Consider the following 26,623-nt stretch of genomic DNA (forward strand, 5'->3'; position numbering starts at 1 on the left):
ATTTAGCCTACAGTAATGGCTGAATGGTCGTTTTAGCTCCATGTGTTGCAATAACCATTGTAAAAGGCTAGGTGATTGCAAGGAAATATTTTTATTAGCACTTAAATGTATTGCTATACACTATTGTACAACCACAGTATGTTTTAAAATGCTGGAACTATTTCTTGCCTTCACATGTTCCAGAAATGTCAGAGATGCATTTCTCCAAATCTAGTGTTACATGGCTGAGTGCTGAGCTGTATGAAAATTCATACCAGCCACCCTTCCATGTTTTCCCACCAGTAAGGTTCCATATAAGCTGACCACAGTAATTCACGAAACAAAAATGTGTTGACACAAAAAATTCTAAGCTGTATAGTCATGTGTGTATTGTACAGAATTGAAGAACAAACAGTTGGTAGGGGTGTGTATGGGGAGAGGCTGTGTATGGGGAGCGTGGAAAATAAAGATTGGACAATGGCATCTGTTTCCAGCCACCAATAGTCTTGCCGATTGTTTTTGTTTACTATAAAGAAAAAGCAACTCAAATGTGTGCGGGGCACTAATTTGTCCAACATTTGGTGTCAGCGATAGACTAGGCATGCGGTTAAGAAACTCTACAATTGTATGGTATGTAGAATTGTCAAACAATATGAGAGATGCCGCCAACATTGGCATGTGAAATCTCCAGTTCAGTTCATAGTATTTGGGTCCCTTGAAACAGTTGTGTGATTTTCCCTGGTGTATATAACAGCTGATGATGATGGCTGGGGGGTCTGGAAACAGTTGCTAGCCAGTTCTAACCAATGAGCTTAGCAATGAAAAAAAATGTGCTGCAATGTGATGACGCTGTAAAATGAATGGTACAAGGAGTGATTTTTTATGTTGATGTGAGCACAAAGTGGAACTTCCTTGTTTTTTCTCCTCCCCAGCTAGACTGTTGGTTCGTCTCCAGCTCTGTGTTACCTGTGAGACTTGGTCCCAAACTTACTTATCAGTTTCCTTTAGAAATATTTCAAAAGCAAATGTGGTGGTCAAATGATCACTCCATCTTCAGATGTATCAAATTTCCACTGAGACAGTTGCTAAGGCAAATTCTCAATGCTGATTGGTCATCAAGACCACACCCCTTTTTGTAATTGATTTGTTCAACTCAAATTCAACAGGTTATCTAAAAGCTGTTCTACTTTGCCCAATGGTTGGCTTTTGGCAAATCCTTTGAATGTTGGTGGATGAGAGCCTCCTAGCAAGTCATACTAGAATTGCAAGACTGGAAACCCTAGGAAAACCAAGAAGCTTTAAGCAAACATTTTGGGCTGCTCTTACTGACTTAGAAGTGGATTGCATAAGATTTTGGTGCAGTTTGGATACTGGTATATCCATTTGAAATGTTTTGACACTGCAAACTGTCAATTATTTTACATCATGGCAAGCAAGGAACAAAACCATATATTATCTGGCACAACTTTTTTTTTTTTTCCTTAAAAAATTACATTTTCAGCGCAGAGACTGCAAGTGTGGAATACCGCTTTGTGCACAAAGGATGCAAATGTCCTTTTGTCAGTTTTAATCAGTCAATTTTTAAAATGTGTTCTACTGCTCCTTGCATCTTGCCAGCTCCCTAAATGCTACTAGTAGCTTTCTTGCTGTAAAAAAGAAAAAAATCACATTACATGTTCACAACCTAAACAGCACTCTTGATTTTTTTTTACCAACCATACAGACTACAGAGCTGGAGATGATGACGCAACAGTCGCTGTGGGGAGGGGGGCACCCAACGTTTGGCAGTCGACATGTGTAGCTGTAGGCTGGGTAGCTCAGTTTGCCATGTAGTGGTTATTCCGTACTCAATGCCCAATGGATCTAATAAATGGACCTGATGGACTCACGCAGTATGGCATCCATTTCTTGGAAGGAACTTTTTTTCTTCCATTTTTTTTTTCATCCCATTTTCTACACAACATTAGCAGCAGTCCCGAGACCTAGGAACTGGCAGTTATATACACTGAGTGTTTTAATTTTCTCGAAAGCTTGACTTTGCTTACTGATACAAAGGACATTATATAATGTCGTTGGTGATACTTAAAATTTGTATTGGTAATGTAGAGGTTACAACAAAGAAGGGCAAAAATGACTAAAGTTTGTTTTTAAGGGAACAAACCTTTCCCTTTTGTTCTTCCCCTTTTAAAAGGGAGTAACAGAAACAGGCTAACTCACAGTGAAAAGCCAGTCAATTTGGCAAGTGTCTGTGATGATCTGTCAGCTTTGATCAAGACCTTAGTCCACTTGGCTTGTTTCCAGGCTTCATGTCCCCACCCCAAGTTTGCCACCAGTCAACTCTGCAGCACTCTTTCCAATCACATGTTCATAATCAATCTGAACTCCTGTCCTGACACGCAATCTTCGCTCTGAACTCATTTTATGTGCTGGAACCGTAATGATAGATCGTATGATATAAAGTCAATGGTGTATTTGGCTTCTACGTCTTGAATGAAACGTTTTAAATTACATTGGACCGGTGTCCCGACACCGGCGACCTTTCTTCGTACATCATTCCCACAATTCAAAACCTTTTTGACATCATATCACGGAATCTTCCACGGTAACCATGGAGATGTCGGGTGGTTTACCGATGACGGAGTGGGGGGATTATTGGGAAATATGCCCTGGCTATGCACCAGTATCCGATGACCTGACCTTTGAACTGTTCTAGTTTTGGTGGTGACCTCCAAGGTCATGATGAGAAATGTGACCTTTACTGCTACATGTATAACTCGGGATATAGTGATTTAAGACACAACAATTCAAGCTTTTCAATTCTAAATTTTCAGCATTCTGATTCTGTTCCATTAGTGTGCACCACAAATTTTTAAGCTTTGTAAATTTAAAATTTTTCTGTTCACTGCCAGCCATCTTTTTTGGGTTCAAATAGGTTGTAACATGCATTCAAAAGGGATGGACAAGAAAGACATTGTCAAAGTTGGCTGTTCAGAAATAGGGTCCACACAGTCATGACCGTTTCTTACCCTTTTGAAAGGTGATGGTAGGAAAAATTTTGTACTTATTATATGTTAAAAGACAAATACTGTAGATGTCCATACAGTAGAATTTGACAATACATCAGTGAAAGGCAATCATAAAATTTTATTTGTAAAAGCTACAGAATATAGACTCATTCCACCTGTAATATAGATTATGATCTAACTTTGGTTAAAGTATCCCAGCCATGATTAAAATGCACCATAAAAAATCAACACCCATAAGCAATTACATTGTGCATATTGCTCCATATAAAACACAAGATTAGTTCATAGTTTATACACATACACACACACGACAATACATATACAGTGGACAGTGAATTATACACTATCCAGTGGTCTTCTTCCATTGTTCTATGGAACTCCTGATGTCCTTCATATCATCTGGTCGGGTCCTACAGCATCCTCCTGCAGAAACAAACGTGTTTTAAAATGTGTACATGCAAAGAAGTGTTCATGTGGATCCAGTCAAGGGAGGGGAGTATTCAATATATCAACTTTAAGATTGAGGACAGTTTTGCCATTAATGTCCAAGTACACACCCATCAACCTTTTGTTGCCTGGAAGTACTAGTACTGGATGTATGGGTGGTGCTTGAGCAATACCATTTAGTACAAATTTTAAAGTCAGTCAAGAATGTGTATTGGGGGACTGGCCATGTGACACTGTTGCCATTGCCATGCAGAGTACTTAAAGATAATTCTTTTGTCCACTACATGAGATACCACTGCGTAATTGACCGGAAAACCGTATCTGAAAGTACCCTGCATAACAATACTGCATAGTTTCACATGGCCAGCCCTCTGTTACACATTCTTTGCCACCTTTCTACTGAAAGGTATTGTCTAAATCCCACCCAGTATGGAGAACATCCGTGTTGTCCTTGCTGTCATTTCCAGGCAAAAGGAGTTTGATGGGGGTGTCACTGACTGTAGCCTACTTCCTTACCTATCCACCTGGCTCCATTATCTAACCACTCAGGAACAAAGGTGCTCAGGGGACGGCAGTCAGCCTTTCCATGCCAGCTGGAAGAACGGAAGGAGTTAACATTAATAACAAAAACTTTGTTGCAGAATAATTTTAACCATAAACAACAGTACTTAAACCCCTGTTACACAGCTCAAAATTTGATTGGTCAGTGTCAAGTCAGCTGCAAGCTTTAGATGAAGTTTTGACCAGAACACAGCCAGAGTTCTCTTGATAATTGCTCTGATAATTTTTAGGGAGTGGCAATTTTTAGCTGAGAAATAAGCTGGGAATTTTGCCAGCTAAAAGAATACAGATTTGGCATCATGTATCAAATATTGCAGAAAATAGGAATAAACTATCTCAAGCCCTATTTATACATTAAACAGACTTCTCTACAATCCTTCATGCAAAACCTGTGAAATAATCAACATCCCACCTTCCAGCCACAACAAAGCTCTAGATCTGGAACTCATTGCAACAAGTCATAGTAAATCTCAGGCACAGACATAAGTTAAAGAATTAACAACCACTTCAGTGACGCACATGTATGTCAATGCCCTTAAGAACAGCTGCTAAATTTGAAGTTTGGTGACCATAGCATAGAAGAAAAAGCACGGAAGAAAATGAAGACCAACCCTGTAAACGCAAACTGCCTTTACTTACAACAGAGTCTTGACATGCCTCTCTTAGTTCATCTACCCATTGTGTAACTATCTTTTTTATACATACCAGTTGTTTGTTGTATGATCAATTGTATTGAAATAAAGATTTTAAAAAACAAAGACCAACCCTGTTCCTGCTGCCCACTTCTCCCCGCTGTTGGGATAAGCGATGAAGAATTTCGCCGGATCCTTGCATAGCTCCCGCGCCTTCTGCAGCAGGGGAGCCACGTGCTCTGGCATGCAGCAGTTGGCGCCGGCTGCAAACACCTGAGGGGTAAGTGGCGATCTTTATGTAATGCTTAAGTTTCATCTTTTTTTACCATATCTACTGTCTCATTATTTATTGACTTATCAATTTTCTTTATGTAAAGCTTAAGTTGCATCTTTATTTATCATACTATGTCATTATTCATCAATTTATTAATTTCGTTGTAACGCATTTGCTAGGGGTGGCTTCATCTGTGTTTTTTGTAATGTCTGTATGTTTTGTTTATCATGATGGAAAATGAAGAAATATCTAATAATATAAAAAATTTTAAAAACCTGCGGAGACTTCAGGACAGCTGCGATGGCTTCAGGGAAACTCTCGCCATGGCAGGTGTGTAACCCATCCTAGATTTAGAAATAACGCAGAACAGAAAACATTCAAATACAGTAGAAGCCAGGTAATTGCACAAGGGATTAATGCACAATTCTGTTAACTGCATGGAATCCCAAACCAGTGCAGTCAGGCAAGACAACTTCGCTTTATTGCACCAGCCGGATGATTGCACGAAATTCACTGGCAAATAGGCTGTGCAATTAAGCAGCCTCTACTGTACCTAATTTTCAGTCATTGTCATTTACATCGAGTCTTAAGACATCTCTTTCTGGGCAAATGAAGTAATCTGCCAGAATTCTAAGATTCATATTTAGCAACTTTGTGGATCTGAAGCGCCAACCAGTAATTTATGATGGTACTGCAGCCATGAAATTGTCAACTTGGCCATATTTGTATAGACCAGAAACAAAATGGCTATGTGAAGGCATCTGACACCTAAGAAGTCCATGAATGCAACAAGTTCAATATGTACATGTTTCACTATCGCAAACCTATAACAAGAAGATTTACATTGTAAGGTTTGAGTACCTTGCACGAGAAAGTGACCCATGCTCGAGTGTTGGGGAACTCCCTGAGTAGCTGGACCAGCGCAGCTGCCTCTTTTACGGCGGGGATTGTTTCTATGGCAACCATGTCCGCACCACTGGTGATGAGTTGTCCTAGTCTGGGTCTGTGCCACCTCTGTAATTCCTGTCATCAAGCACATGTACATGTACTGGAAATTCATTTTATTTATTTACCTATTCAAACCACAAACTTAGTCACCAGGAAAATCACAAAAATAAAAGATTTACAGTTTTAGTTTAAAGTACGTACAAACATGAGTTTTGAAAAAAATTGAGGGTGATTCTAAATCTTACAACTTTTGCTGGTTTATAATCATCAAAAATAAAAACAACAGTCTCATTCTCACCACCAAATTTGCAACCAAAAATCTATCTTACTAGTTTTAACCAACACACAATTATAACAATTATTGATGCTACCACCGCCACAACTAGGACGGCCTTATTACCCGCAAGGGTATCGACTGGCTGTGGTTCAAGGTAAAGATTCAAGGTAAAGATAACCAAACAAGCCCAGGAAAACTGGTCGTGACTGTCAGAAAACAGGATTTTTACTCTCAACATCTGCTTTGAGATGTAGGTAGAACAGTACACATACCTCTATTGACATACTGTCCACATATTCTCCTGTGTACTCGGATGCATCATGTAGACAAGCTCCATAGGGCCCGACCGAGCCTGCGGCCAGGGGGTTTCTTCTGCCTATAGATACAGCAAGGATATGGAAATTGTACGTGTATTAGTGCTACATGCCTAAACATAATATCAGGTACAGGAACAGCCTATCAATAATTTGGTAAAGTAACCTGTGGTCTCCAATGATAAAAGAAATATGAATAAACACTTAATGGAATGTTTATTTAGACTTCAGGCCCCAATATTGTGCAGCTGGGAAGGCACTTTACACCTATTTCTTTACTCAACCCAGGTACAAGTGAGCACCCAGGTTTATTTAGGGTCACTAGGGATGTCCTCTTGGAACATAAAGCCAGAGACCCCATGTTTATTTGAGGAGAACCACACCTAGAGCAAGCCCAATGTTTGAGGAAGACCATACCTTGAGCAAACCACACTATTTGAAAGGAATGGGGTACTTCCCTCTGTACATTTGTAGGTGAATCAAACATTACAATCTTGTCTTATGCACCTATTCAACAAAACTGGTGTGTTACATATAAAGGCAATTTACAGGTTACACAAAACAAATGTACATTTTGTCCAGCCCTGTATCTTGTTGTAATCTCCAAGCAGATCCTACAGTAGCATAAGATACATTGTAGTTTCAAAAGCTGCCAGACATTGAAATCAGTGGTGTGAGTGTGTTTGGCGGAGATATTCCCAGTTGCCGATGACTCCCTTTGGCCAGCTATACTCCTTGGCCAACTTTGAGACCATCTTATGCCACTGATAAATCTGCCTGGAGATTATCTTACTGGAGTTGTACTACCTGGGAAGTCTCCTTTATCCTGCTCCTTGCAGAACTCCTGACAGGCCTGCTTGGCTATCCTGACTCCGTGGTCCATGAGTTTGTGTGCCTCCTCCACAGACACTCCCAGGTACTCCTGAAAACCTGGGACACTGGCCTACAATAGGGCACAGGACAACCAAGCAGAAATCTTTTTCTAGGCTATTCAAATAACACAGCACAACACAATACAATGAGGATGTTGAATTTCTCATAGTTATAGTTAGTTATACAACACTAATTCTGTCTGCGTATTTTTCACTGGCTCTCATATTGAAGACAACTGACATGCTTTTACCAAGATATTGTTGAAGCCACGCCTGTTGCACAGCAAGTTTTAAGGACTACATGTATGTAATACTAGTAATGTTTTTCTACCTGGTAAGTTGCAGTGATGATGACATCTGACCCAGCTGATAGGAAACTGACAAAAAAAATAAAAAGACCATCACATCCTAGCCTATAAAGTGCACATTAACACACATCAGGGCAAAACTTAAAGACAATTTTATTAAGAGGGGGTTTTGGAATATGTTTGTTATTGATCAACCTACCTTTTGTGGACCTGTTTTATAGCAGCAGGGTTCGTGGCCAGCAGCCTGGCACTCCAGAGAGGGTCATTCTAGATTGGAAAGGACATCGTAGTCAATGAAAACTTTTCCCAAAATGTTTACAAAAAACAATTCAACATCTTATGTATCTACATCAAGTCGTCAACACATGCTTGGAGATTATACGATGTAATTTGCTATATTTGGACAATTGGGTCATACATGTAGGTTTCGAGACTCACATTTATGTCGAAGCCAGCAAAGTCCAGCTCTGTTGCCAGACCTCCATCTAAAACTTTGGTCTCCATTGTTGAGTTCAGACATCAAAGACTTGGAACATCCTAAGACAGGCAAAACCAATTGGTCTTTAATAGGACATTGCAAAGGACATGAGCTTTCATGCTAGGACATTGCAAAATTTAAGTAGAGCAGCAGATGAACCTTGTGTGGGATCTGTCGACACAAAATCAACTGTCTAGTATTGTTTATACCACTCATAGTTGAAAACATTTTTTTGGCCACTCGGCCACTCCCGCCAAATTTTGAAGAAGTGAAACCAGATCTATAAACTAGACATTTTCCACTTTTTTACGTTATCGTTCGCAAATAAAGATACTACATACATATCTGTACTGAAACCAGGTTATTGCATAGCATCGTTACCAACGTTAATGTCAACGTTAACGGTCACACCTTAAATATTTATGGTGTTCATCGCAACCGCCTACTGCATAATATCTAAAGATTCCCGAGTTACGTAAAGCATAGTTAAACAAAACTTACATAGATCAAATCTTCTTTGGGATCTTAATACTAGCAGCTCACTTAGACAATGAAAGAATCCAAGAAAATATCAGAACGGAGCGAGATTTCCATAGATACATCAAAACTCCGGGCAATTCTCAAACTTTTCCGCCATTTTGAATGTCAAAGGTCGAGCGTTGGAATCCGCCCAATGAAATTCTTTTATACAAATCTCTCGGCAAACTCAGCCAATGATTACCTGTGTTGCAAACAAAATGATCCTGGTTAGACACTAGCTACCTATTTGAGATATGCCGATTCGACCTTATTTAGGAGAGAGAGAGAGCTAGAGCCTGAGAGCTACCATGTAGCTACCGAAGTTTCGGTGTTACCCAAATCGTAATTTTATTCTGCCTGAGCTTTGAATTGCCCTCCATGTTTGACATTGTGATGCTGAATTTTCTAAAGTTATTAATCATTTGCAGCAAAGAACGCAGTATATAGCAATGCAGGGCTCGAAATACTGGGTGCATGTGCACCCAGGTGCACCCAAAATTGGAACTGTGCACCCAATTTTTTTCAATGGGTGCAAATATTTTATTAGGTTTATGTATATAAAAGTATACTAGTATACATCATATTCCTGACATCTAAGTGTTAGAAAGATAATAGAAATGTCTGTCATGGTGGTTGTAAATGTTTAATAATTTGAAAGCTTTGTTATTAGGTTTTTCTGACATTCTATTCAAATTTAAGTGGAGCACCCAAAAATTTTTGGGTGCACCCAATTTTTTGAGCTGGGTGGGAAGGGGATTTTTCCTTGCCGGTTTCCGATGATGACCTGGTGAGGACGAATGGTCCTCAATCCCGGACGGTTTCCCGAATGTCAAAAGTGACAACACTGTATTGTATTAAACTCTAACGTTAAATCTCAAGGGTTAAATCTAATAGTGTGACTACTTTTAATGGCTGTTGAATAACATAGGCGCTGCTTCCCTACGAAAATTGCATTAGACCATGGTTGCTCAACGTTTCTTGTTCAGGGCTAGTAGTTCAGGGCTGGCCGACATAACATTTAATGTAACGCGACGTTTTGAATGAAACATTTGTAACCATTGACGATAATTATGATGAACACAATGCACTGTTTGTTGACGAGCTGGCGTTGATTATCTCTGAGGGGCTATCCAGGAAATATCACAATGGGATGTCTATAGATCAATGATGAGCTCCAGCTGATTCCAGCCTTGCGTTAATTCAGCCACTGCGTAATACATAACGGCCAGTCCCTATGCCCTGATGCGCGCGCGTACGTTGTTTACCAGGACAAAAATCTCAGATCCAGCGGAGACACAGTGTGGAAGGTAGGTCACACAGCCTTTGGTGCCTGAAAACTGGATTCTGAATTTGCAGCAAGGATAATTATATATAGATGCCATTTTAAGCAGGGTTGTAGGCCAAAAATTATGTACTCACTGCGTGCCACGCCTATCTATATATATGGGTCATATAGCTCTGTTGTTGCGAGTATTCGTCAAGCAGATGCATGGTCCAATTCGGTGTTATACACGAATTTGTAGGCATTCTGCGTCTTTGAAAAGGGGGACTAGGAGAAAAACGTAGAAAATGTCCCCAAACATGTGCTCAACACTATGCTGAACACGACATCTGCTTTAGACTGTCGATTGAGGGTCTCGTAAGGTTTTTAGCGTACACGTGTTGTTCCTGTACGCTTTTGGCTGTCGGCATATTGCCATATAACGTGACATTATGCACCAACCATTGGTCGTTTAATGTAATAGCTTACGTTGTGAATATAGTGGGGGAAGTATTAGGAATCGCGGGTAAAATTGGGGCCTTTCTTTTAGACATAGTGTTGTTCACTGGCCCGATGAGACAAACCCACGGCGGGGGTCCGGCATTAAATCTTCAAGCAGATGTAGATCTGAATGTAGGTTACTGGTACTCTTGAAGCTGGCCAGATGTCAATGCAAATCCGCCGTCCATTAAAAAAAAACACTGTCCCATTTTCTCCTCCATCTATTGATTTTTTTTTATTTCACTGGTACTTTTAGTGATTTCTTTAGTGTGAGTCCAGGCTGGCAGCGCTGTATTAAATGTATGTCATGTATGTCAAGTGTATATGTTTCAATTGTGTCACAACAAGCATATTGTGCTAATTCTTCCATCTTTGTATTACCAAGTGTTACATAAGCTGTGTGTCATGCATCGTCTTGTGTAGAAAATGTTCAGAAGTGCCACAAAAACAAACCGACTCATCATTTACAGATGGCATCGCCCCGCGCTGGAATCGCCCCTTGTGTCAAGCGGCATAATTCAAATTTAGGGACAGTACGTTAGTTATGTGAGGTGGATTGTGACCGGGGTGCCGGAGGAAGGGCGTTCGGATACCCTCATTATTTTGATAAAGCAATAGTATTGTTGATGAAAACCGGTGACGTATTCCAAGCAGATGTAGGGTGCATTCCAGTGTTTTAACGTGTATTTCGATTTTCGAGGCATGCGTGTACAGCGTTACCGCTCTTTTACCTTTCCCATAAGAAAACTCGAAGTGAGACATGGAAAATCATGCATTCCAACAACGGTACCTCCGAAGCATACGCAACATAACGTACAGAGTTAGAACTGCAATGAGGAAGTGTTTCAAAGGAGCTTGAATGAACTCCTGGCTGAGTACCAAACTTGTCTCAGACTGAACTTGAAATTGTTAACGTACATTGTAAATTTTGCTTCCCAAGCTAAATAGCATCCTTGAGAGACCAGGACTGACCGCAGTGACTGACCATGTGCAACGGTGGGTAGGACGGCTGCCGCGATCCGCTCCTTACAAGGCAGACTCTGGCTGAGCCTCTCAGAGTACCAAACCGTTCATCGTCTTGTCTAAGACTGAACGTGGAATTGTTTGTACATTTTGCTTTTCCATGTAGCATCATTGACGGACCATAACTGACCGCAGTGCATCGGCGGGGATGAGGGGTGCTGATTCGGTTCCTTGTACGTAAAGCCCCGTTTACAAATCAAGAATTTAGCTCGGCCGTGTTGTCAGCGAGCTTTAAATTACGAGGAGGCATGAACCTGATGCCTACGAACAAATGGCAGAGTTTCTTCGTCGGCATCAGGGTCATACCTCCTCGTAATTTAGAGCTCTCTGACAACTCGGCCGATATAAATTCTTGATTAATAAACGGGGCTTAAGGAAGGCCAGACTCTGGCCGAGCCTCTCAGAGTACCAAACTGTTCTTGTCTACGTTCCTTTTTCAAATTGTAGCATCCTTGACGGACCAGAACTGACCGCAGTACCCGACCATGTGCAGCGGCGGGGATGAGGGTTGCTGCCGGTTCCGCGGCGGATGCGTCCACTGCCTTGGTTGGACCCTGATCGTGCTCGGCGTCGTTGGCGCCGTCCTGGCCGTAGTCCTGGACGCCTTGTACGCGCAGTACTTCTTTGCACCAATCACAATGATCAACGGGCCCATCTGGGGCGGCGTTTTTGTAAGTTTGAACATCCATCTTTAACTCATTTGTAATCGCGATGAACGTTAACATTGTCATTAGTGCCCTGGAAACCAGACTTTTAGCCAGAGCCGAAAACAACCTTTTCAGCAGCCAAGGCAGGTCTTCCGATGACCTTACATAAGCACACCAGGGATTTGTCATACAGGGAGAGTAGCTCCTTGACTGCCGAACAGATTCTCTGCCAGCCATGGCTAAGTCTGGTTTCCAGGGTATGGCGATAGCAAGTCCGATCTTAACATTATCTAATTTCTTAACATGGAAAAGGAACGACGTAACACTGTCCAACTCCCCTCAAAATCAACCTTTTGTGATGTATTTATGTTCACAAAGTACTAGTAGTTCTTAACTGAGTGCTTTTGCCACTGCAGGTGATAGTCACCGGAGGACTTGCTGTGTGTAGCGGAAGAAACCCGGAGAAGAAGGGCAAAGTACGTTCTTTACTTCGACCTTTGAGGGAAGATTCTGAAAGTATTTTGACACAAGTCATGAAATAAAATTAGGGTCTGCTTTGCTGTAACGATAATGATTTTAAGTTATAAGGCGTATGATAGTTTGTTCATATTTTTTCTTAAATCTAATGAAACAAGTAGTCTTTATATTTTTCAGCTTTTACATATCAGTTTATTTAGATGTTTAAAACGAAAAAAAAACAAAAATTAAACTTATAATAAAAAATGTCAAAAATTTTCTATAGCTTGCGAAACCTTCGTCAGGCGTTCACTTTCCACTTCCGCGTTTCCACTTTCCGAATCTCTACCATCAGTCTGTTCTTACATGTGATTCTTCAGATGTTAACGTTCGTCTGTTCTTTCCCAGATGGTTGCCGCTCTAGTTCTGAGTATTTTCGCCACCATGGCCGCCATGTGCATCTGGATCTTGGCCCTGCTCGGCATGCTTATAGACGGACCCCAATGTGGATTCTTCCGCAGAGGTCCGGATCGATGGTTTAGCGGTTATTTATACAGGTAAGCACGCAAGGGTGCAGTTCTAGCCTGATTAAATCTCGCGTATAGTAGCCCGGCCAACATCCGACCGGCCTACCTCTATGGGCGGGGCCAGTTACAGCCCCGGACAGCGGAGTGTGTGTTACATAGACAAAGTGTGCAGTTCTAACCTATTTCCAGTTCTTTCTGCCATTTTCAAAAGTGCTTCACGAAAGCAAAGTCTAGAGGGATTGGACATAAACTTGCACATCCTGTATAATTGTCGAGCAATAAAGTTCATTCTTGCACGAAAGCTTGGCATGCCGAAGAGCACTTTACTACTGTCCTGCTAGCCATAACACTATGTCGCTCCTTGAAGTCCGCGCGCTTTAATAGGAAACGAACGTAGCCTACCCCAGCGGTCACTACGGAGGATGGTACTCAGGCCCATGGGCCCGATCCCAAATTTCACATATCGGTGCCCTCTGAGGTGGCAAATTCCCCTTGTGATTTTTGAATTGTAGAAGGCCTGTGGTATGTGAATAAATACACATGATAGTACAGCAGCCAGCAACAAGATGGCGACCGGAAGCTGTCAGAGTCCAATGATGATGACTTCCGTCGCCCATCGCTATCACGAATTTATAATAATTATTTCTCGACAAACATTCACAGTTGGTATGGGTTGGAGGAAGAAGACGATTGGAAAAACATCGACTGCACACCAGCATATGCACTGCATGCCCTGCTGATCGTCATCGGACTGCTAGAGGTCGCTCTTGCACTGGCCGTGTCCATCATGAGCTGCTGTGGGACCTGCTGCGCTCCCCGAAATGAAACCCAGGTGAGTCACGTGATTCGTATGGCGGCACTCAGGTGAGCCACGTGATTCGTATAGCGATACCCAGGTGAGTCACGTGATTCGTATAGCGACCCCCAGGTGAGTCACGTGATTCGTATAGCGACACCCAGGTGAGTCACGTGATTCGTATAGCGACCCCCAGGTGAGTCACGTGATTCGTATAGCGATACCCAGGTGAGTCACGTGTTTCGTATAGCGACACCCAAGTGAGTCACGTGATTCGTATAGCGACCCCCAGGTGAGTCACGTGATTCGTATAGCGACACCCAGGTGAGTCACGTGATTCGTATAGCGACCCCCAGGTGAGTCACGTGATTCGTCTATCAAAGTGATCTTATGGAGTACAGATGCCGGGAGGACTAAGCTGAAAAGTATGTGTTTAATTATTACATTTCACAGACAACAATATAACCGATCATGTGGTCATGCAGTAGAGGCTAGCATCCTTGTTGTCTAACGATGTTAATTGCGGTTATGTCAAGTTCACCAACGTGAAGTTAACATTAAAGCGTTAATGGCCCGCCCGAGGTGAATATGTTTCCATAGGGCCTAGTCATTTGCTATAACCACCGAATAGATTACCGAGTGAGCGAAGCGGACTAGAGTTATAGTAGGATGCACGGCTAACAGTCTATTGCAATAACAGGTCAGCATGTGTCAAAGCTTAACTGTTTCTTTCAGTAGAGGTATTTTTCACGCAGTTATGTTTTCGGTTCGTCTTCCGCCCTTGTCATTTACACAATGTAAGACAATGGTCTGTGTTTCCTAATTTACGGGTCAGAAGATTAAAACTTGCCCAAGAATGTCGTTTTTCGTATAAAAGATCGACGTGCAGACCGGATTGTTGTTTCTCATCACATACAGGGCGCCGCGTACACGTCAGATGGACAGCAGGTCATCATCATCCAGGGCGGAGGTACGTGTTCAAGGAAGTTTCAATCACATTTTGAAACCTCCATGGTTCGATTAATTCTAACGTTGAGGACTAACACGAGTGGAAAGGACCAGTTCTATAGAAAGAATTTATCCTCAGGACCTTCTTTTTCGGAATTTTTTTAGAACCTCATCGCAAAAGAACGTTTCCTCTACAAGCACGTTTCCCCTAAAGTTACAAATATACGTGCATTATTTTATGTGTGTAGGAATCGCATGCAACCCTCGAGTAAATCTTGAGACCCCGAGTATGTTTTCCTTTATCCTTCCTTGACTCATAGAACATAAATCCTCCTTGACATAATTGAAACTAATTTTCTGTGATAAATCTTTATTTTCGACGTCCAACTTCTACAGCCGGTCCGGGACAGCCATCTCCCCAGCCCGGTCAGAAGCCCTACCCGGTACAGCAATTACCTACTGGACAACAGCAGCTATACCCTGGACAGCAACCACCCTACCCGGTACAGCCTTCTCCTGGACAGCAACCACCCTACCCTGGGCAGCCGATCCCCGGACAGCAGCCGCCCTACCCTGGACAGCAACCATCTTACCCGGTACAGCCAGCCCCAGGACAGCAACCATACCCGGTACAGCAACAGGTGCCCTATCCGGTACAACCTCAGATGCAGTACAGTGCCCCTCCGCCAGACCAGAGCGGCGCTGTTCCATCGGCGCCCGCACCAAGCTACGACGACGCTGTGAAGGGCGAGAAGATATGAACAGAACCCAGGAGACCGTAGTTAATACTTTTAGTGCTAACAAGATGTGTGTGTTTTAAAGGCTTTCTTCTCCATTTGCAATGGAGACTGACTATGAATACGGCAGCTACATATACTTATTTGCTTTTATGGCATCATTTTACACGAGATGCACTAATGTCAATGAATATACAAAATTGATACTCAATTGATATTCAATATGTGACGGCACAATTAAGTGTAATGTTTACGTAAGTGACAGCTAGCAACAGCCATGATATAGGAATTGAAAAAAAAAAACAGAAAGCCAAAAGGTGAAAAGACAATGTAGTTCACATGCGCCTCAAAATGCCAAAATGCTATCTTGCAATTATGTGTACTGAATCCAGTAGGAATTTCCTCAATTTCGAGGAAGGGATTCCTCATCAAAAAGGACTATAACTTCGGCAATGTTATCCACTATTCCAAAATCAGGAACTTTTCCTCTACAACTACAACGTTACCTCAAAAACTACAACGTTACCTCTATAACTTAAGACTTGCCCATAGAATTGATGTTGGTAGGGACAGCATGGAACCCTCAAGTAATGTATCAGATTCTAACAAGAAGTCTTGCATGACTTGATGTGTACCTAAAGTGAAACTTTATTTGCGTGGCAGTAAATATAGAATACAACACGGTGTATTCCGTATCGCCCAAGGTATCAGCCCGACCGCGGGTCGGATCGCCCGAAGGCCGGAGGGTGATCCGACCCGCGGGAGGGCTGAGACCGAGGGTGATGCGGAATACACCGTGTTGTATTTTATTTATGTCATACCCACCTGAGAAAACCACTGTTTTGATGCTAAATGCGCCAGAAGTTGAACAAATTTGTTGCCCTCGAAAAAAAATTGTTGCAACAGTAATGTTCCAACGTCCGAATCAGGTATTCGAACTTTCGATGGCGCCGTACTCGGCCCACTCGAAACAGTTCGATTTATTCGAATGGAGCCCGTGTGATAACCCCGGGCCGTACGGAAAGTTACCAGCCGGTCCGGAACACCCGTATCGAACGTTTTCGCGCGCGTCACAGGTATGACATAAAAACTAAACAAGTGTGTAGCAGTTGCCATTTTGAATAGTTCGGAGAGCGTATATCCTCGCTTGCATGTGTTTCTTTGTATGGCTCCAATAAAAGATAGTTGTAGTTAGTGAAATTCATTAGTATAAGCTCTTTTGTCGTCTTCTGTGCCAATTTGTACTTTGTTATATGTATCCATGTATACACAGTTGTACAACAAACATAACGTCAGTTTGTACCATGTCCTGAAATAAACTCAAACCTAATAATCTGCCATGGGACAGTGGTGCAATATTTCGTACATAGCGACCTTTGTTGTCGGAAGGGAATCGTTATGTTATTGGTAATAGGCACTTTGCACGACTTTCCTTACTCCACGCACCCAGGGGTCAATGACCTCAGTTTGGTAGGTAAAAACGCATCAATAACATCGAAAATGAAGTCCGTTGTTAGTTTTGTTCTTGCACATAATTAGTTACACAGACTTTTACTATTGTGCACAGAAAGGTAAGAAATTCTAATGAGATGTGATCACAATTTACCGTGCAGAAAGAATAACAAGATAGAATGTCACTGCAATTAGTTTGTCACTTAAGGTGTTAATAATCGTGAGAACGCTAGATGACGTCATGTCTGGTTGCCGAACAACGGCAGACGACAGTCCTGTGCCATCGCAGGTGTCTGCCTTACAGAGGAGACAGGGCTGTATGCAGGTAAACTAAAGGTGCGTACCGTAGAATTTTTGGCGCCAAAAGTGAAAGAATTCAACAACTTTAATTCAGATTTACAGTTGCAACTTCTTTTCAACATATTTGCGTCACATTTCAGACGATGAAGATACGCACGGCGACGTAGAGTGCGCCCTAGTGTTACAGTGTTAAACTTAAAGCACGTTTCTGTAGTTTTTCAAGTGACCCACGTGTTCTCTCTTCTCTTCCATTTAGGAACAAAATCACAGACGTTTAGCAAAGCTTCAAAAACATCGGTACGGGTTTAACTAAAACACTACCGTACATCTATTTGCAGATTACATCCAGCAAACAGTGACGTGTCGTCATCATGGATGTACGGCAAGCCGGAGGAGCCATTCTGCTGATGTTCGCGGCTCTTCTCGCCATGCCGCCGCCGCCCCAGGTCGGCGCCGCTCCCGCTCTGGACCCGCAGCAGGAGCTTCGTGCCCTGCGCAGTGAGTATCCGAGGATCGATTATGAATGAAGACCTTTATTGTACATATATACCCACTGGGTTAACGCTAGTTCACCTTTATCCGTGGGGTGACCTTTATTCGTTGTCTTAAAAAAACAGCACATTAGGAGTATTAAGTCTGCGGACTGTGATTTCAAATTTGCAATATTTTCAAAATGTTCCGATTTGAAACCACCGTCGGTCGACTTCATATCCCTAAATACGTTTTTTCTTACAAACAACGAATATAGGTTACCCTTGGATAAAGGTGAACCAGTGCTAAGTACAGGTCGCAACAAAATGATAGTTGACAAATACATGAAATATCTAAAATGTCAACTTACACATTACTGTAAATGCAGAAATATTCGCGGTGGATTTATTTTCGCGGTTTTCGCGTTGGCCATTTCACCGCGAATTTAAAGCCACCGCGAACATTCCAGGGCATTAATATACCAGTACTACAATACATGGTGCTACCGCGAAATTAAAACCACCATGAAAAGTCCTTTTCCCGCTACCGAGAAATTAAATCCTCGCGAATTTAAATGTATTTGTGTGTGATTCCAGACTAGGTGTTTTCATGCACTGTTGTATGTAAGGTTAACGCTATGCTAGTTCACTTTTATTCGCGGCTTTTTTTCGGCAAGAGTCCATTTGGCAAAAGACTAAACCAACATTTCTTGTAAAAACATCGAATATAGGTAACAACCGAGGATAAAGCTGAACTAGGGTTAGCATACATTCGCATAATTCCACCAGGTGCCAGGTTATACCGCCACTTCAAAAAAAACAACGTTGCTATAGAGGCATTCTCAAGATTGTCTTCAACACCTAAATATCTGAATTGTATTACATTTAGGATATTTAACATAATCAAAATAATCTTGGGAAGACCTCTATACTAACGTTGGCACCTGGTGGAATTATGATAGCCGATGTTATCTGGTGGTACGTTTTATAGCAATGTGTTTTAGAGATATCTGTCAGAACACACGTGGCTATCAGCAAGATCGTGAATATCTCATGGTGACAGAAAGTCACCGACATGTCGACTGAGCAAAACCGGTCTGTCATCACCCTGACCAGGACAATACTGGAAAACTCAGTCACGTTTGTGATCGCATTCTTCACATTGCAGCAGCGACACCTAGCTGCAGTGCGAAGCACCAGTCATCTACATCTACATCTACATCTACATAGGGGTACCCCAAAATGGCCCCGCATGGGGCATCCTAGGGGAAGGGGGGGGGGGTGATTACACCGGCGACTGAGAGCTGCACTGTCCCCGTAGAGAGCCTACACTAACTACCGTAGGCTGTGCCACAACTAGATTGGATTCCAGGTTAATAATTAAGTGGCGTCGATTGCTCAGTGGTAAGGTTAGCTAGAAGATAGGGATCCATAGGTCACGAGTTGTATAACTATATGTCCTAACTGATTGCAGAACTACACATTCTGAAATAACTCTGTTGCTGTTCTTCCCCGTGGACAGATCTTATATCAAAGGTGGACAAAGAAATGGCCGGAGTGGGGCGCACAGCTAAAACATTGGACATGATACTGACTGACATGGAATCGCGGTTCGATGGGCTAATCCGTGAGTCATACATGTTCTTACTTTTTCTTCATGATCAGAAATAACATTTTAAGGCTTCCATCAAGATGGCAATGTCGTCTTCTACTTAGGGCTTTGAATATAATGGTTCTTGGTTCGAATCCGTTGCAGGCCCTGATTTTGTATCCCTAGGAAATTTCAAAGGCAAGTTACACTTATGTTCTCATCCGACTCAGGTAAAAATGAGTAAAATGTACTTAAGTTCGGTTGCTTAGGTAAGTTATATTGGATGGGTGGTAAAGATGGAGGTCATGTGCTTGAGGAGAGCCACACTTCGAGCACTTTAAAAAACCCACCACTTATCGAAAAAGTAGGGGTCTTTCCGGTGTGACGCCTCACGGCTCGGTCTTACACATAGGCAGCTTGTAGTTATTGTCCAAAACTGGTGTAGCCCGGAATCCAGCATGGAATATGAGAACTATCATGTGTAACTTCGGTACAATATTTGTGTAACCAACTTTCTGGATATTCAATCACAAAGTTCTTTATGCACAACCATGGAAATTATTAAGAGCCAACGTTTTGATGACCATCTCTCATCTGTCACCTGACCGCTCTTAATAAATTTCATGGTTTTGAATAAAGAACTTTGTGATTAAGTATTTTACCAACCTGATGAAATTATTTTTACTTAACTTTTTGGATACTTTGTGACAATCTGACAGAAAACGTGACACGCCTGGAGCAGCAGCGTGATGAGCTGTCTGACAGTTGTGGCGCGCTCCCGGCGGAAGACGGCGTCACTGCAGGGGTGACAGCAAGTTCAGCGACAACAGCGGAAGGACCGCGTGTCAAAGGTACGTTACTACAACAAAATCTGTTTAACGTTACTAACGTTATATAATTTTGCGAAATCATGCCTTTAGTGCCAATTGCCGCGCCGGGGCAAAAATTGTCTTTGTTGCAAGCCACCGGCTTTTTTCTTTGACAAGATACGGGTTATATTCTGATGATGAAAAGTGTTCTAATTTAGTTCTAGACTGCTGACGTGACAGGTAACAATCAGACAATCAGCAAGTAATACGAACTCGCTCTCTATGAGAAAATTGCGTACTCTTGAAAATTAAACGTTTACCAGAAATTCTCCATCCTCCGAATAACATATTAGTATATCGGATGTCCTGTACCTAGGACAGACGATAATAGATTACGAAGTGCAATGTACAAAGAGTGCGCTATTAAATCATTCCCAATTTTCTCTAATTTTTCTCAGACTGTGAAGAGCTGCTGCCGTACGGGTTGACCCAAAGCGGCGTGTACACCATCTATGTCGACAACCGGCCAGTGAGGGTCTTCTGCCGCCTCGAGAATGGCGTCGACGCCTGGACCGTCATCCAGCGGCGTCAGGACGGCTCCGTCAACTTCAACCGCTCCTGGGCCGAATACAAGACGGGGTTCGGCGACCCTGGGGTGGAGTACTGGCTGGGGAACGAGATCATCCACCAGCTGACGAGCAGCGGGGATTTCTACAAGATGTACGTGTACATGGAGGATTGGGAGGGAGGGTACATCCACATCCAGTTTGACGAGTTCTACCTGGAGAGCTCGGCGACCAAGTACAAGCTGCGACTGAACCTCCTGCGTGGCGGGAACACCCGGAACGCCATGTACTTCAACACGGGACAGGCCTTCACCACGTACGATCAAGACAATGGCGGGTACGGAGCAGACTGCGCCAAGGTGAGGGATTTTTATCATCATCATTATCATCATCGATATCATCATTGATGGCATCAACATCATCATAATCGTCATCATCATTAATATCATCCACAACGTCGTCGTCATCATCAACATCATCATCAACATCGTTATGAAGTATCCCGAAAGGAAAAAACATATTGCATTAACTTTCCTCTTCTTGTTGGGAGGGAAACATCGTACATTTTCTCGAAATATTGCGCCTTTCTATTTCTAGTTTGGAAAGTTGTCTATTACCAGCCGCAGCTAGCGCGGCTTCTCTCGACTAAGTAGTGGAATTTCTAGTCTGGTAATCATCTAACAGGTGCGGTATTTCAGGTCGAAGCATTTGCACTGACAGTTAAATTTCTGCATTAACGTACACCCTCTAGATCTAGAGGTACAGCGGAGGCTGTCGGTTCTAAGGGAGTCGGCCAGCCCGTGAGAGGAGTCAGTACACGTTGACCCACGGGTCCGCGGAGCCTGGTAGTCATGCTATTAATTTTCTACATTTTAATACCTACACCCTACAGAGGTACGGCGGAGGCTGGTGGTTTTACGGGCCCGCCTGTGTGTACGCCAACCTGAACGGGAACTACGTGCCGGGCGGGCAGACACAGGACGGGATCGGCCTGGTCTGGCTCTACTGGCGCTCGCCGGTCTGGTACTCCGCTAAAGTCACCGAGATGAGGATCATGAAGCGGGATGAAAACATCCCCATCCGCCAGCCTTAGAACAATCCCAGACTCTCCATTAACATACATTCGCATAATTCCACCAGGTGCCATTATACCGCCACCTAAAAAAACGTTGTTATAGAGGCCTTCTCAAGATTGTCTTCAACACTTAAATATCTGAATTGCATTACATTTACGATACTAGTATTTAACATTCGGTATTCAATACAATCTTGGGAAGACCTCTATACTAACGTTTTTCACGTGGCGGTATTATGGCACCTGCTGGAATTATGGTAGTCGATGTTAGCCTCTACCAGGCTCCACAGGTCGCTGCAAAATAGTAGAAATTGGCCAAGAAATAAGACAGAAACCCGTCAGGAGAGTTAGATGGCTCAGGAGAACACTTGTGACCTTAGGTCGCAAACTGTACTCCTCGGCCATTCAACTCCTCGAGGTCTTGCGTATTTTTTGTCTTATTTGGCCAATTTCTACTATCATTGCGGCGACTTGTGGAGCCTGGTAGAGGCTGACTGTCCATCACAGTTAGCTGATCTACCAATGAGATGCTGCAAATTATTCGATGCGACCAATGAGATGGTGACTACATGTCCGTCATATATTTGAATTTCTACTAGAACTATACTACTATTATCGTAGAGTTGAACTTATATAGGCTGGGTTTACACACGCGTTTGAGAGTCGATTTCCAGCCGATCAGGGACTTGGAGTCGACTCCGAAAACTCGTGTGTCAACCCAGCAACATTGTCACCATGTACAGTAAGTGCATCTTTACTAGATTGCTTTGAACAACGCGTGGGGTCAGATGTACAAATGTTAGGTGTGACAGTATAGTCGGTGGCTTGATGATTCTTGATCTAAAATGCTTCGACTGTCGCCAAAACTTGACAGAAGTTTTCTTCTCTCTGTCACGAGTTTATTCTCCAATGTTGTACACATCAGCGGTTTGTAAAGAAAATATTGAATAGACACTGTCTCAGTAAAAAAACCAAGCCTTTATTGCACAGGTACACACATAGATTTTACACCACGAATTTAAACAGGCAATGCGAAGCTCATATATTTTATGGACAGGTAAACGCACAGGTACTATATAGGCACGTATAAACGTGTAAATATAGAAAATGTTTGTGTACAACATGTTCTTCCAAAATACGATTCGTCTGTACGAATGCTCTCTATTGCACATGAAACACCAACATTACACCGCGAATTGTAACAGACACGCACAATTTATAAACATGCTGCTTTTTGTCAGCACAGGAGATGTTGTTTTACAGTTCTTTCCTAGCATTACTCCTGTAATCGGATGATCTTTGACTATAAACGGCCGTATGCGAGATTTGGTCTGGAATCGGAGTTGCAGGTCGGCCACATGTCGCTAGGCGTCCCTTCAGTTACAGACATACCGCATGCAGCAGCCGGAGGAGTGGTGGCATCCCTGTAATGGGCCTAGGTTACACACGAAGTTGTACCTGCAGAAGATAGAACAGGAAAAAATATAGTCAGAAAAAAACAAGGGCATTGAGAAGAAGACGACGAATAAGATCATTCTCCTGCGCAGAGTGGACCAAGGTCGTCTCAAAACTCCTCTCATGTTTTCTTTTAAGACGACGTTGGTCCCCTCTGCGTAGGAGAAGGAATGGGTTCCACCTTCCAATATCTTTATTAAGACACAGTGGATTTAACTATATTATCTCCAAAGGGCTGTGAAACCTGCATGTAGGCTTCCATCAATGCTGATTTGGTACTACTGTAGGTACAAATGCGACTGGAAGCGGACAAAAGCTAATATGGTTTCCATCTGGGTGGTTATAAGTGGCCACCTTACACTGACAGGAACGTCAGGGCGCCATACATTATACAGATACAGGGTTTGGCTCAGTGTTCTACTTCTAGGAGTAACGTATTTTGTGAAAGTTTCGTTACGTTTTTCTAGTGCTTCGCGCACTTCTTTAGGACGAAAAACTTACCATAGGCCTTCCTGCGGCTTTCGTAGCGAAGAGATAAAAATGTACACTACAAGAAAGTCGTATAAAAGCATCAAAAACGCTTCTAAGAGGTAGACTGACCCGCAGCCTCCATTGTTGAAGAGGAATCCCCGCTTCACCAGGGAGTGCGGCTCGGGAGACTCCGCCAGGGAACGGCCCTCGGTCACGGAGGCTGTGGGGACAAGAGAGGGGTGAGTGAATTTGTGACTCAGTGGTACCGTCTACTCTCCAAGCAGTGGCTAGGCTCCGCGGTTGTTGTTTTTAACTATTTTAGGCCTTTTATTATCGGGCTTTCTATTTTTGCGTCCGCGAGACATAAAAAGACGGTACCAAATAGAAAACCCAATAAAAACGCCAGAAACAGTCGGAGCCTAACCTCTACTTGCAATTGGAATATATCTTTCGGGGTTTACGTTTACATCTTCCAAGGCTCGTAAACCAGCACACAGTATATATATCATACATTTGTTTTTTGTACATACAAAAACAGTGTCAACGGTATGCACCAAAATGAGCAATATAAGGTGTCATAAGGCATGATCGGTCAATGCAACCTAAACGAGCAATAATGACTGGTGATTATGATAAAGCCATTGGTCAGCGTCATATGTCTATATGATGATTCTAAACCATGCAAAAGGCCTAGGGTGGAAATAATTTAAAGAATTTACTATTGTAAAAAAATTGTCGCATGCGCATGAAAACACATTTTTTTTACACCGAATCTCTTTCAAGTGCTCCGCGTGCTTTTAAACTGTTAATCTCAATTTCTTAACATACATACATGACTAATTAGGTGGAAATAGGATGGGTATAGAACGGGGCCCTTAAGTATAGAACAGTCCGCAAAGGAATTTGAACACCTACCCAGAACCACGCAGGCGAGCAGTGCGAAGATGAACGCTGTCTTCATGTTGCCGGTGAAGTCTTGATACTGTCAGCAGGTGACTGGGTCTGTAATGTATGGTAGGTAGTTGCGTCTCTCAGAACGACTGAAGACCGTTGTGAGTTGGTCCGGCTTTTATACCTGCTGCAATTGCCGGAGTTTGTTTACTCGGGTTCCGTCAGGATGTGCTGACCGTGATGAATGCTACGGACCGAACCGTATTGCTCAGACACCAACCGGAAATAATCACAGGACGCCTATCAATGTTGTGTAAACGGATTGGAAATATTGTGCGTAATACTGGTAACGTGAACTATTGTAACATAGTACATGTAACGCTGAGTCACAACGCCCAACCTCAACACTTCTGGATGTTTTCTCAATGCGACGCACATATGCATATTCGCCAAGGTTGCCTGTACTTCTTCCAAGAAAGCCAACAACCCAACTGAACTTTTCAAGCACAAAAGGCGATAACAACATGCAATCCAGTTTTGCTGACGTACAGTTACCGTTACAGAACGTCAACTTCTGCGCGTGCAACGCAATAGCTTAGAATTATTTATTGTCCACTGTTTGCAAGTTTTATAACACCTTGCGTCAACGTTCAGATAAAGTGATTATATCGGCACGTCATTCAGTCATGTGTACACCGAGGCAAGTAGTAAAGGCAAGTATTCTAAGTTGAACAAAAAAATTACAGAATTTAGTGACTACAACGTGCGATACGTAACTTATGCGGATTAATTAGAGTAATTCGGTATGAATTAATGAATGAATAAAGAAAGAAGTTTATTTTTATTCATGTCCCCTAACGTTACGGATGACCGTGATGTTTTCCTCAGTTTATTCTCAGATATCCTGTTATGCATTTGTATTCTTATCTGAGAACTTCGTTCACCCAGAGAGCGGTCGGTCAATGAACTGTGTGTGTGATGTCAGCAAGAAAAGCGACTACCACCGGAAGTGTTAACATATTACCTGTCACCGGAAGTGTTAACATATTACCTGTTCTCAGATGACTATTACGATTGACACTCAACATGTGTCCTTCAGACATCACAGTTCCGGGTTCAATAACCTCACAACCACACTACCTCAAACAGTCTTTCCTCGGGGAAGGGGAGGCAAAATTTCTTGTTGGATGTTGGCTAAGGAGCAGGCCTGTGTACACGTAGGCCCTGACAATAGTCTGTGAGTCATAAATTGTTCATTTGGCATGTCAAATGTGTCACATGTAAAACTGCATGTCCAAGAACTGAAACATTCAATGTAACTTTAGCACAAGAATATAACTATTGGCAATGAGGCTATATAACCTCCTTGACATTGCTAAGTAGCTAGAAACAGCCAAGAAACTTGGCAAGTTGCCCTACAATTTTCGTGCTCCTGGGCACGAAGCCCCATTGAACCGGTAACCAAGGACGAACTTGTTGGACGTGCCTGGCTAAAGTTGAAAGTATAGCGTTTATGAATAATCTCACTAGAGGGCAGCACTGCACTGCAGTTTGCACGCAAAGATGGCGGAATCCGCAGAACTTTTCTCCCAACTCGTGATTGTCTTGCTGTTCGTCTCGTTCTTGCAGTTCGTGGCCGGCCTAGTTTTGGCGCAGATTTTCGGCAGAAGAGTTTCCAGGGTGGACAAATGGGTACTGGTGTGGCTGTTCTATGACGCTATCGTCCATTTTACCTTCGTAAGTTGAGTCTGGACCATGGTTCAAAGTTCACAAAACTTCTTGTAACGTTACAGCCTCCAGAATTATTATTGAACTGTCGACTCCTACTATGACATCCACAAAAACATGTAACGTTAACGTTATTATCTGAAACCAGGCAAAGTCATAATGATATCGGTTAACTTAAACAAAATTGTCATTGTCATATAATCGATTTACAATGTGACATCCAAAGTGGACACGCCCCCAAACACACCCTCACCTTTTTAGGGTGGGGGCTGCCTGAGGGGGGA

General features: G+C 42.7%; 4 protein-coding genes across 4 annotated transcripts in view; 3 read left to right on the forward strand and 1 right to left on the reverse strand.

Annotated features, from left to right (window-relative positions):
• Positions 1–3,099: 3,099 nt before the first annotated feature.
• On the reverse strand, positions 3,100–8,799 carry LOC118428190 (homocysteine S-methyltransferase YbgG-like). The gene is made up of 11 exons (XM_035838180.1): positions 8,618–8,799; positions 8,077–8,175; positions 7,838–7,905; positions 7,662–7,707; positions 7,266–7,401; positions 6,417–6,520; positions 5,781–5,942; positions 5,195–5,263; positions 4,779–4,918; positions 3,969–4,045; positions 3,100–3,428 (listed from the first exon to the last, which is right to left on the reverse strand). Exons 2-11 carry the CDS (start codon positions 8,140–8,142, stop codon positions 3,349–3,351), a joined length of 948 nt encoding a protein of 315 aa, XP_035694073.1. The 5' UTR covers positions 8,143–8,175; positions 8,618–8,799; the 3' UTR covers positions 3,100–3,348.
• A 3,072-nt stretch (positions 8,800–11,871) lies between these two features.
• On the forward strand, positions 11,872–16,194 carry LOC118428205 (protein shisa-4-like). The gene is made up of 6 exons (XM_035838212.1): positions 11,872–12,091; positions 12,484–12,543; positions 12,932–13,080; positions 13,714–13,882; positions 14,765–14,816; positions 15,191–16,194. Exons 1-6 carry the CDS (start codon positions 11,906–11,908, stop codon positions 15,553–15,555), a joined length of 981 nt encoding a protein of 326 aa, XP_035694105.1. The 5' UTR covers positions 11,872–11,905; the 3' UTR covers positions 15,556–16,194.
• Positions 16,195–17,627: 1,433 nt separating this feature from the next.
• LOC118427770 (angiopoietin-4-like) lies at positions 17,628–21,900 on the forward strand. The gene is made up of 5 exons (XM_035837696.1): positions 17,628–17,781; positions 19,276–19,380; positions 20,064–20,195; positions 20,612–21,078; positions 21,612–21,900. Exons 1-5 carry the CDS (start codon positions 17,655–17,657, stop codon positions 21,810–21,812), a joined length of 1,032 nt encoding a protein of 343 aa, XP_035693589.1. The 5' UTR covers positions 17,628–17,654; the 3' UTR covers positions 21,813–21,900.
• Positions 21,901–26,135: 4,235 nt separating this feature from the next.
• The window catches only part of LOC118427466 (emopamil-binding protein-like), a 3,368-nt gene continuing 2,880 nt past the window's right edge, over positions 26,136–26,623 (forward strand). Inside the window, exon 1 of the mRNA XM_035837281.1 lies at positions 26,136–26,348. Within this exon, the coding sequence (XP_035693174.1) occupies positions 26,175–26,348 (174 nt within the window). The 5' untranslated portion in view covers positions 26,136–26,174. The remainder of the gene's footprint in view (positions 26,349–26,623) is intronic.

Source organism: Branchiostoma floridae, chromosome 12, assembly GCF_000003815.2.
Source record: "Branchiostoma floridae strain S238N-H82 chromosome 12, Bfl_VNyyK, whole genome shotgun sequence".
Taxonomy (NCBI): Eukaryota; Metazoa; Chordata; class Leptocardii; order Amphioxiformes; family Branchiostomatidae; genus Branchiostoma; species Branchiostoma floridae.

Excerpts from the sequence above, each read along its gene's own strand:
- LOC118428205 (XM_035838212.1), top strand. The coding sequence starts at position 11,906 with ATGTGCAGCGGCGGGGATGAGGGTTGCTGCCGGTTCCGCGGCGGATGC. Across the intron at positions 13,081-13,713 it reads TTTAGCGGTTATTTATACAG|TTGGTATGGGTTGGAGGAAG; the intron begins GTAAGCACGCAA and ends AAACATTCACAG. Across the intron at positions 13,883-14,764 it reads CTCCCCGAAATGAAACCCAG|GGCGCCGCGTACACGTCAGA; the intron begins GTGAGTCACGTG and ends CATCACATACAG.
- LOC118427770 (XM_035837696.1), top strand. The coding sequence starts at position 17,655 with ATGGATGTACGGCAAGCCGGAGGAGCCATTCTGCTGATGTTCGCGGCT. Across the intron at positions 20,196-20,611 it reads GGAAGGACCGCGTGTCAAAG|ACTGTGAAGAGCTGCTGCCG; the intron begins GTACGTTACTAC and ends AATTTTTCTCAG. Across the intron at positions 21,079-21,611 it reads ACGGAGCAGACTGCGCCAAG|AGGTACGGCGGAGGCTGGTG; the intron begins GTGAGGGATTTT and ends TACACCCTACAG.
- LOC118428190 (XM_035838180.1), bottom strand. The coding sequence starts at position 8,142 with ATGGAGACCAAAGTTTTAGATGGAGGTCTGGCAACAGAGCTGGACTTT. Across the intron at positions 4,919-5,194 it reads CTGTCCTGAAGTCTCCGCAG|GTGTTTGCAGCCGGCGCCAA; the intron begins GTTTTTAAAATT and ends CTTACCCCTCAG. Across the intron at positions 3,429-3,968 it reads TAATGGAGCCAGGTGGATAG|GAGGATGCTGTAGGACCCGA; the intron begins GTAAGGAAGTAG and ends TTGTTTCTGCAG.